Source organism: Schistocerca gregaria, chromosome 3, assembly GCF_023897955.1.
Source record: "Schistocerca gregaria isolate iqSchGreg1 chromosome 3, iqSchGreg1.2, whole genome shotgun sequence".
Lineage (NCBI taxonomy): Eukaryota > Metazoa > Arthropoda > Insecta > Orthoptera > Acrididae > Schistocerca > Schistocerca gregaria.
The window spans coordinates 747291915-747303101 of NC_064922.1; the positions used below are offsets into that span (position 1 = coordinate 747291915).

An 11187-nucleotide genomic window follows, 5' to 3' on the forward strand; every position below is an offset into this window, starting at 1 on the left:
GTGTTTGACTTGTTTTAAGTTAGTGTACTAAGTACCTTTCCTCCACTGCCATGTGGTTTGGGGCCCCTTCTGCTGGAGGTTTGAGTCTTCCCTAAGGCATGGATGTGTGTGTTCTTAGCATAAATTAAAGTAGTAAGTCTAGGGATGGATGACCCCAGCAATTTGATCCCTCAGGAATTCACACACATTTGAACATTCTTTTTCCTCCAGCAGTAGGAGTAAAACATTTCTCCTGCCACTCTCCAATTTTTCTACTTAGAAAATTAATCTTGTTAATGCTGTAGTTCTTGGGGTAGTTGGTTATGAAATCTTAACCTCACCACACCTACACTAACATAAATAATTGTAATTGTTCTGTGAACTCTTAAGTGCATGTTGCAGATGCAAAAAGGTAATGCTATTGACTGGTGTTAATGTACTACCTCTTGCTACTACATATTCACCAGCCACCTTATGTGCACATCACATCCATTGTATCTAAATCAGAATTAAGTTGTATACTTCAAATACGTCAGTTGGGTGATGAAGCTTGAAGCTTATTTCTCGAGAGGAACTGAGGTGATGGTTGGTTTGTTTCATGTCTCTAATAGAATTATTACTTACCAATTGAACTGAGAGAACATTTTGTGAAACTTAAAAAAAAAAATTGCTGTTATCTACTGCATTTTTGTGGGTCAAATGTAACTGAGGTATATTCTAGCTCTGTTGCCCACCAGATTACTTATGCCATTGCTACGGTGTGCTTGAAAGGGAAATGACGACCTGTTTCTGCTACACTAGATGTTCTTGAATGACAAAAGCTAAGGGGTATGTGGGAAAAATAAAACAGCCTGTGTGTGCTGTAATTACTATAAACACTTATCTTCCTAGATTGCTCTTTGTTTTTGAAACTTCATAAGTAGGCTTCCATGGTAGACTGGCTCCATGAGCTAGTTCATTTATCTCCAAACATCTGTTAGTTCAGGTTATCCAACATCAGGTTTTTTTGATATCAGTGATGTTCTCCCAAGGATCAAACCAACCTTTGACCACTTGTGCTGTCCTCCGTATGCATTCAGTATCTCTTGAGCCCTATCTGAGCAATGTTGTAAGCTGGGGTAAAAGTGTTCTGTAAACAGTCCAATTGGTAGAGTGGCTCCAGGTATTTGTAAGAGTTCATTCTGTTAGTTTTTGTCATTCATTGGTATTGTAGTAACATGTTTCTGATCATTTGCACTATTTTCAAGTTGTATTAAGAGCTGACTGAATATTTGTACAGCTTTTTCCCCCCACACTACTTCACTGTAGCTAAGTGCATCATCTATGAAAAAAATACATTGACATTAATACTGGCTACCAGGTATGTAATATAGGGCTTCTCATGACAGTGTCTGAGGAGGAAGGCTGGCTCTCTATAATCTGTTATACAATGGTTAAAATGAGGGTTAATTCACATTCTGGTCAAATCTTTTAGTGGTACTAGCCTCTTCTTTCATTATTTCAGGACTCCAGTGGCAATTATCTAAATATCTCACGTTTGCAGAGACTTGAACTAAGGCGGTAACGCTTTCTCCTTCATAAAGCAAAGCATTGTCGATTATGCTTTGCTATTCTAAATTGTTCCTGCGACATTCATGGACACTGACTTTGGCACCAAAGACATCTTTTAGGTAATAATTTCATTGGGTTTTGTGAGTCTTTCAAAATTGTTGTGCTATTATGCTATTAACTGAAGGTTTTGCCATTTTGACAGCACACACAGGTTTTTAGCCATTTCTTTTCATGTAGTGTTCTGTACTGTATGGCATTCATTATGCAGTTGTTAGTTTCTTTAGAAGTTTGACTGTAGGCTTCCAGGGGTCTCTCCCAGTACGAGCTGTACTGAAAAGTATCAATCATAAATTACTTTTCTAAAATTGATTCACAGTTGCTGTTTATACTCCTGGCGAGACATAAATGTAAGGAGTTCCTCCTTGAGATATGACAAGACCTCTGTAACTAGTCTGTCAGACTTCTAAATCTTTATACTTTTTTTAGCTGCCCTCTGTACTTCTGTAATCAGTTACTGCTGCAACTGAGAGTGGCTGATAGTAGTTTCAATGTAGACACCTTCAAAAAGATCAGGTCCACATTTTGTCTTTAGGTATGTTTTTACCTTCAGTGGGTTCTGAACCATTATAGGTAGTTTCCTGAAAAAGTGCTTACTATTATCCCACATGATAGGTTCCTGCACCCATCAATTACAAAACTGTGTCCTAATTGATGGATAACAAGGTGGCTCCAACGAGTGTGGTTGGGAATATCTGTACTAGGGAGCTGCACTGTCCCTAAAAGGTTTTAATGACACATGGAGATCAGTGGTGATCAGTAGGGGACAGCTATAAAGTTGTCAACACGTGATCTGGGGAGTATTTCTTACACTAATTTTCCGGGATTTTGTACAGCTATTATGTGAACTGGATGGAAGGAGCAGACAGTGCAATAAGTGATTGGCAGTGAGGCTGAGTGATAGTTTGGTGTTGAAATCAGCATTTGAGAGATTGTTGAGGGGACGGTGCAATTGATACTACTTAAAATTTTAAGTGGCTGAATTTATAGATTCCATCAGTAGAAGAAACGGAACTTAATATTTGCTTACGTTTTAATGAATTAATTGACCTAAGAAAGGGACATTATGTAGTGGCTCTGTTAGATTTCCTTTGTACATATAGGACTTGAAGGTTGTCAGAGTATAAACGAAATAAAATTAAAATTTGATACACACAAGGAATTGTTTCCTGGCACCACAGCTTGTGAAGGGCACAGGTCTTGTCGACAATGTCTTTCAGTCATCCTTTGGCTTCGCTAGTTCTTCTCCAGTTACATACTACTGACTTCCTCAGATCTGTCTGTACATTGTCCAGCTATTGCAATCCTGGTCTTCCCACTGAGCAGCTACCCTCTGGCTTTGCAGTTAGCACTGTCATTGGCACTTATTCTTCCATTCTGTGGACGTGCTCCAATCACTGTAACCTTTGTGCTTTTAAATCTACGGCATCCATGACGTGGTATGTTCAGATTTTGGATTCATACATAACTAGTTGTGCAATTGTTTTGTTAACTATTGTCTTTAGTTGACTTGAGGTGTTGGAGGATCACATGTCAATGAAGCTGTATTAGCACCTTCAACTGCGTTTGTCTTCAACTCTGTTGCTACCATCTTACCTTCCGTAAACATTCCTCCCAAATTCTTAAACTGACTGACTCCCTTCAAACTGCTGAACACATCTCCACCTTGTTCTGTTTCTTGCATCAATTATATTATATTTTGCTTTTTCCGTAATTACGACCAGCCAAGTGCAGCTGCTTTGCATTCCAAAACTACATAGTTCACCAGCAAATATTCTCTATTTGTCCCAACCATGGCTATATAGTTTACAAATGAAATATTCTGAGTCATGGAAAGTAGTATAATTTGTTTTGCTTGTTAGTTTTTTTGCATGAAAGGCTCCAGAATGAAGTTAAGATGGTGATACAGAACCTCCTTGCTCAGTCCTTGAAAGACCGGAAAATTACTGGAATATTTACAATTACCTTGAATTTTGCAGTTAGTGTTACTTAGTGAATTCCACAAGTCTCATTCACTTCGGTGGTATCCCATGGCTGTTAATTATTTGAAAAGCCAATTTCTTTTGACACTGCCATAAGCTGCTTCCAGATCCACATAGTTGATGATGCTTCTTTGTAGTGTACTCATAACACTTCCCCGTTATAATTCTAACGGTGAACATGTGATCTGTTGCTGCCTTTTTCTTTCCTGAAACCACTGGTATTTCCCAATTGTGGCTTCTGTGTTGTGTAATATTAGGGTATGAACAGAAAAATTGAGGTACTGATTTGAAAGGAACTTTGACATAGTTGTGCCCCAAAAAAGTATTTTCATAGGCATTAAGAGTTAGGAGGCATACAAATACAGATTTTCTGTCTGCCACATCGCAACCAACTTCTACCAAGTGTACTGATCAGGTAGAAATAATGACCCACAGTGTTCTATGAAATAGCATTCTAAGGATTTAATATTTATATGTTTTAGATAGTTCATTTGCAAATACCACACACTGGGCAGTTACAAAGCCACAACTCCTACATTGTCGATGTTATCAGACATGGAAAACAAAATGGCAGCGAAGTCATGGGGGCAAATATGTTTATTAGCATAGTTTCTTCACTTTCTTTCGTCTAATAGTAAACAGAACTAGCTTAGTGTTCATTTCATGCTGTCCCAAAATTTGAAATGTTACAAATTTTTAATTTATTCAGTTGGAATACCTATGAATTCCCTTATTATACAGAAACTATTTGTTTTAGCATATGCATCAAAGAACACTAACCGATTAGAATGAAACACAGAGCTAGAGACACAGTTAATGCGTAGACAAAGGATTGGGAATGATGTGGACGTTAATGATTCTATTCTTTTGAAAGATAAGCTTAAATTTGTGCTGAACATAATTCCAAATAATTTTAAATTATAATTGTGGTTCGATGAATTTACAGCATAGATTTTGTGAAGAAAATCATTTCACATACGAGGCTACTTTACATGATGCAATGGCATTTGTTGTGTTGTAAGGGGAAAGTGAGTATGCTGCTGTTAATACAATTTGTTTTTCAGCATTCTGTAAGGAACTTCAAATACTCAAACAATTGAAGAGAAAGGAACTATTTCCATAATACTCATAGCTACAATGCAGTATTTGTGGAGACTACAATTTCAGATACAGTTTAACATGGTGTTTCACTTGTAGACACTGCGTGTTTCACTTGTAGGCACTGCGTATATTTATCGCGTATCGTGTCTACTGACTAGGTAGAATTTTGATCGCATGGGATACTAGAGCTCTAAATTTCTTGTTCACTGTCTTAGCAATTTTCATAGGCAGCATTCACCTCACGGCTCCATAGTTCTTAATCTCATTGACAGCTACAACCACTTCTTCCAATCGTGGTCCCTCTTCATCACTATCAGCTTGCTCCATCTATTCCTTTTCTACAAATTCCTGGATTTCCCCATATTTCAATAGGTGCTTAAAATATTCTTCACATCAGTTTCATCTCTAACATTTCGTGTTGATTCCTGTGTATTACGGTCTGAGGCTGCCATCCTTGGTCTCTCTCTTTCATTCCTTTAAGCATTCTAACATTCTTTCCACATCTGTCTGTCTGTCCCTCTGTCTGTCTGTCCCTCTGTCTGTCTGTCCCTCTGTCTGTCTGTCCCTCTGTCTGTCTGTCCCTCTGTCTGTCTGTCCCTCTGTCTGTCTGTCCCTCTGTCTGTCTGTCCCTCTGTCTGTCTGTCCCTCTGTCTGTCTGTCCCTCTGTCTGTCTGTCCCTCTGTCTGTCTGTCCCTCTGTCTGTCTGTCCCTCTGTCTGTCTGTCCCTCTGTCTGTCTGTCCCTCTGTCTGTCTGTCCCTCTGTCTGTCTGTCCCTCTGTCTGTCTGTCCCTCTGTCTGTCTGTCCCTCTGTCTGTCTGTCCCTCTGTCTGTCTGTCCCTCTGTCTGTCTGTCCCTCTGTCTGTCTGTCCCTCTGTCTGTCTGTCCCTCTGTCTGTCTGTCCCTCTGTCTGTCTGTCCCTCTGTCTGTCTGTCCCTCTGTCTGTCTGTCCCTCTGTCTGTCTGTCCCTCTGTCTGTCTGTCCCTCTGTCTGTCTGTCCCTCTGTCTGTCTGTCCCTCTGTCTGTCTGTCCCTCTGTCTGTCTGTCCCTCTGTCTGTCTGTCCCTCTGTCTGTCTGTCCCTCTGTCTGTCTGTCCCTCTGTCTGTCTGTCCCTCTGTCTGTCTGTCCCTCTGTCTGTCTGTCCCTCTGTCTGTCTGTCCCTCTGTCTGTCTGTCCCTCTGTCTGTCTGTCCCTCTGTCTGTCTGTCCCTCTGTCTGTCTGTCCCTCTGTCTGTCTGTCCCTCTGTCTGTCTGTCCCTCTGTCTGTCTGTCCCTCTGTCTGTCTGTCCCTCTGTCTGTCTGTCCCTCTGTCTGTCTGTCCCTCTGTCTGTCTGTCCCTCTGTCTGTCTGTCCCTCTGTCTGTCTGTCCCTCTGTCTGTCTGTCCCTCTGTCTGTCTGTCCCTCTGTCTGTCTGTCCCTCTGTCTGTCTGTCCCTCTGTCTGTCTGTCCCTCTGTCTGTCTGTCCCTCTGTCTGTCTGTCCCTCTGTCTGTCTGTCCCTCTGTCTGTCTGTCCCTCTGTCTGTCTGTCCCTCTGTCTGTCTGTCCCTCTGTCTGTCTGTCCCTCTGTCTGTCTGTCCCTCTGTCTGTCTGTCCCTCTGTCTGTCTGTCCCTCTGTCTGTCTGTCCCTCTGTCTGTCTGTCCCTCTGTCTGTCTGTCCCTCTGTCTGTCTGTCCCTCTGTCTGTCTGTCCCTCTGTCTGTCTGTCCCTCTGTCTGTCTGTCCCTCTGTCTGTCTGTCCCTCTGTCTGTCTGTCCCTCTGTCTGTCTGTCCCTCTGTCTGTCTGTCCCTCTGTCTGTCTGTCCCTCTGTCTGTCTGTCCCTCTGTCTGTCTGTCCCTCTGTCTGTCTGTCCCTCTGTCTGTCTGTCCCTCTGTCTGTCTGTCCCTCTGTCTGTCTGTCCCTCTGTCTGTCTGTCCCTCTGTCTGTCTGTCCCTCTGTCTGTCTGTCCCTCTGTCTGTCTGTCCCTCTGTCTGTCTGTCCCTCTGTCTGTCTGTCCCTCTGTCTGTCTGTCCCTCTGTCTGTCTGTCCCTCTGTCTGTCTGTCCCTCTGTCTGTCTGTCCCTCTGTCTGTCTGTCCCTCTGTCTGTCTGTCCCTCTGTCTGTCTGTCCCTCTGTCTGTCTGTCCCTCTGTCTGTCTGTCCCTCTGTCTGTCTGTCCCTCTGTCTGTCTGTCCCTCTGTCTGTCTGTCCCTCTGTCTGTCTGTCCCTCTGTCTGTCTGTCCCTCTGTCTGTCTGTCCCTCTGTCTGTCTGTCCCTCTGTCTGTCTGTCCCTCTGTCTGTCTGTCCCTCTGTCTGTCTGTCCCTCTGTCTGTCTGTCCCTCTGTCTGTCTGTCCCTCTGTCTGTCTGTCCCTCTGTCTGTCTGTCCCTCTGTCTGTCTGTCCCTCTGTCTGTCTGTCCCTCTGTCTGTCTGTCCCTCTGTCTGTCTGTCCCTCTGTCTGTCTGTCCCTCTGTCTGTCTGTCCCTCTGTCTGTCTGTCCCTCTGTCTGTCTGTCCCTCTGTCTGTCTGTCCCTCTGTCTGTCTGTCCCTCTGTCTGTCTGTCCCTCTGTCTGTCTGTCCCTCTGTCTGTCTGTCCCTCTGTCTGTCTGTCCCTCTGTCTGTCTGTCCCTCTGTCTGTCTGTCCCTCTGTCTGTCTGTCCCTCTGTCTGTCTGTCCCTCTGTCTGTCTGTCCCTCTGTCTGTCTGTCCCTCTGTCTGTCTGTCCCTCTGTCTGTCTGTCCCTCTGTCTGTCTGTCCCTCTGTCTGTCTGTCCCTCTGTCTGTCTGTCCCTCTGTCTGTCTGTCCCTCTGTCTGTCTGTCCCTCTGTCTGTCTGTCCCTCTGTCTGTCTGTCCCTCTGTCTGTCTGTCCCTCTGTCTGTCTGTCCCTCTGTCTGTCTGTCCCTCTGTCTGTCTGTCCCTCTGTCTGTCTGTCCCTCTGTCTGTCTGTCCCTCTGTCTGTCTGTCCCTCTGTCTGTCTGTCCCTCTGTCTGTCTGTCCCTCTGTCTGTCTGTCCCTCTGTCTGTCTGTCCCTCTGTCTGTCTGTCCCTCTGTCTGTCTGTCCCTCTGTCTGTCTGTCCCTCTGTCTGTCTGTCCCTCTGTCTGTCTGTCCCTCTGTCTGTCTGTCCCTCTGTCTGTCTGTCCCTCTGTCTGTCTGTCCCTCTGTCTGTCTGTCCCTCTGTCTGTCTGTCCCTCTGTCTGTCTGTCCCTCTGTCTGTCTGTCCCTCTGTCTGTCTGTCCCTCTGTCTGTCTGTCCCTCTGTCTGTCTGTCCCTCTGTCTGTCTGTCCCTCTGTCTGTCTGTCCCTCTGTCTGTCTGTCCCTCTGTCTGTCTGTCCCTCTGTCTGTCTGTCCCTCTGTCTGTCTGTCCCTCTGTCTGTCTGTCCCTCTGTCTGTCTGTCCCTCTGTCTGTCTGTCCCTCTGTCTGTCTGTCCCTCTGTCTGTCTGTCCCTCTGTCTGTCTGTCCCTCTGTCTGTCTGTCCCTCTGTCTGTCTGTCCCTCTGTCTGTCTGTCCCTCTGTCTGTCTGTCCCTCTGTCTGTCTGTCCCTCTGTCTGTCTGTCCCTCTGTCTGTCTGTCCCTCTGTCTGTCTGTCCCTCTGTCTGTCTGTCCCTCTGTCTGTCTGTCCCTCTGTCTGTCTGTCCCTCTGTCTGTCTGTCCCTCTGTCTGTCTGTCCCTCTGTCTGTCTGTCCCTCTGTCTGTCTGTCCCTCTGTCTGTCTGTCCCTCTGTCTGTCTGTCCCTCTGTCTGTCTGTCCCTCTGTCTGTCTGTCCCTCTGTCTGTCTGTCCCTCTGTCTGTCTGTCCCTCTGTCCCTCTGTCTGTCTGTCCCTCTGTCCCTCTGTCTGTCTGTCCCTCTGTCCCTCTGTCTGTCCCTCTGTCCCTCTGTCTGTCCCTCTGTCTGTCTGTCTGTCCCTCTGTCTGTCTGTCCCTCTGTCCCTCTGTCTGTCCCTCTGTCTGTCTGTCCCTCTGTCCCTCTGTCTGTCCCTCTGTCCGTCCCTCTGTCCCTCTGTCCGTCCCTCTGTCCCTCTGTCCGTCCCTCTGTCCCTCTGTCCGTCCCTCTGTCCCTCTGTCCGTCCCTCTGTCTGTCTGTCCCTCTGTCCGTCCCTCTGTCCGTCCCTCTGTCCGTCCCTCTGTCCCTCTGTCCCTCTGTCCGTCCCTCTGTCTGTCTGTCCCTCTGTCCGTCCCTCTGTCCGTCCCTCTGTCCGTCCCTCTGTCCCTCTGTCCCTCTGTCCGTCCCTCTGTCCGTCCCTCTGTCCGTCCCTCTGTCTGTCCCTCTGTCTGTCCCTCTGTCTGTCCCTCTGTCTGTCCCTCTGTCTGTCCCTCTGTCTGTCCCTCTGTCTGTCCCTCTGTCTGTCCCTCTGTCTGTCCCTCTGTCTGTCCCTCTGTCTGTCCCTCTGTCTGTCCCTCTGTCTGTCCCTCTGTCTGTCCCTCTGTCTGTCCCTCTGTCTGTCCCTCTGTCTGTCCCTCTGTCTGTCCCTCTGTCTGTCCCTCTGTCTGTCCCTCTGTCTGTCCCTCTGTCTGTCCCTCTGTCTGTCCCTCTGTCTGTCCCTCTGTCTGTCCCTCTGTCTGTCCCTCTGTCTGTCCCTCTGTCTGTCCCTCTGTCTGTCCCTCTGTCTGTCCCTCTGTCTGTCCCTCTGTCTGTCCCTCTGTCTGTCCCTCTGTCTGTCCCTCTGTCTGTCCCTCTGTCTGTCCCTCTGTCTGTCCCTCTGTCTGTCCCTCTGTCTGTCCCTCTGTCTGTCCCTCTGTCTGTCCCTCTGTCTGTCCCTCTGTCTGTCCCTCTGTCTGTCCCTCTGTCCGTCCCTCTGTCCCTCTGTCCGTCCCTCTGTCCCTCTGTCCGTCCCTCTGTCCGTCCCTCTGTCCGTCCCTCTGTCCGTCCCTCACTCACTCACTCACTCACTCACTCACTCACTCACTCACTCACTCACTCACTCACTCACTCACTCACTCACTCACTCACTCACTCACTCACTCACTCACTCACTCACTCACTCACTCACTCACTCACTCACTCACTCACTCACTCACTCACTCACTCACTCACTCACTCACTCACTCACTCACTCACTCACTCACTCACTCACTCACTCACTCACTCACTCACTCACTCACTCACTCGGTAATTTTTACTTCATCTCGTCTCTTCATATTTTTGTCTGGTGGCCCATACGTCACTGGAATATCTTCCTAGCACGATTCTGTTCAGTATACCACTCACGTCGTGTTACTCTGCTTCGTAGTTCCTGCTCGACTTCAATCACAAGTTGCATTGTTCTTTTTATTAGTTACACAGTTCAGGGCTAGCATTGTCCTCAATGATAATCTCATCTCTTCATCCATCCCCCTGTGGGTCCGGGGGCTAGTATAGGCCTGAGGTAGCTGACGCAGTCGGCAGCATGCCTCGTCGTAGGATACATCGTGTCTTCCGATGGAAGACTATGCTTTACAAATCTATTTTGGATGTGGAGACTGAGTATTACATGAATGTCAGTTCGTCCGTTTTGGTTGTTGTATTGAAAGGACAACTGTTTCTGTTGCTGGCAATCCTGTTGGTCAGTGTTGGTTGACTGTTGTAAGAGGTGACTAAAAGGAGTGGCTCATGTTTCTTCCTTTGTGATGGTCCCTGTAGGGTTCGACTATGTTTCAAAATTTTCCTGAAGAGCAATCCAATTGGGGAAGCGTGCCTTACATGGTGCATAGTGTTCATCATGCACTGAGACCTCTCACATGCTTCGATGTGGATCTGCACTTCTTCTCATTCTCCAACCATTAGGAGAGATCACCCTCCTGGGTGTGTCTTTTGCCATCGACTGTGCAGTATCGTTTTCTACGATGGTAATGGGCTTGTTTGCTCGGTTTCACATGATATCCAGCACAGTAGCAAGTCCGTTGTGGTGTGGCCGTCATGTAGCCCGTTTGTTGTAGCCCTCAGACCACCCAAAGATTGCTCGGCTGATGCCTGCGCCATTAACTCCCCACGTATGCTGAGGAGTAGATGCCTGTCACCATGGGGCATCAGGACACACGGCAATGGCCATCCTGCCAGGTGACCTTTGCTGCGGCTGGGTAGCGCCCGTGGAGAGGGCCTTGGTCGGAGTGGGTGGCATCAGGGCAGATGATATGATGTGTAGTACATCGTCTCTTGCTGGAGTTCAAAAACCAGTGGTCTAGGCATTCATGGGCTCAATTCAATGCACAGAAGCACGACCCCAAATAGTTCCCCTCTGTGGCCACACCATGGAGGAATGTCAGGCTAAGCAAGGCAGCGGCTCTTACTTGCCACAGCACCTTGTATGTTAGAGAGCTGATAGGAATCTTTCATGATAATGAAGCCTCAGTTTTTTGTTTAACATTTAGAGTAGTAGTTTGGAGAGGTGGAGGGCGTGTCCAAAATGAGTTACAGGTCAGTCTTGATCAAAACAGCATCATTTGCCCAGTGATGGGCGTTACTCACTTGTGACAAGCTGGGGGATGTTTCTGTAACCATCACACCCCATAAGAGCTTAAATATGGTCCATGGTATCATATTTGAGAGACCTTCTTTTGTGGTCTGTCAATG

The 11187-nt window shown here is 46.8% G+C and overlaps 1 protein-coding gene across 1 annotated transcript; it reads right to left on the reverse strand.

Annotated features, from left to right (window-relative positions):
* Positions 1 to 5155: 5155 nt before the first annotated feature.
* On the reverse strand, positions 5156 to 9776 carry LOC126355594 (trichohyalin-like). Its single transcript, XM_050005957.1, has 2 exons — positions 9745 to 9776; positions 5156 to 9497 (listed from the first exon to the last, which is right to left on the reverse strand). Exons 1-2 carry the CDS (start codon positions 9774 to 9776, stop codon positions 5156 to 5158), a joined length of 4374 nt encoding a protein of 1457 aa, XP_049861914.1.
* Positions 9777 to 11187: the final 1411 nt, after the last annotated feature.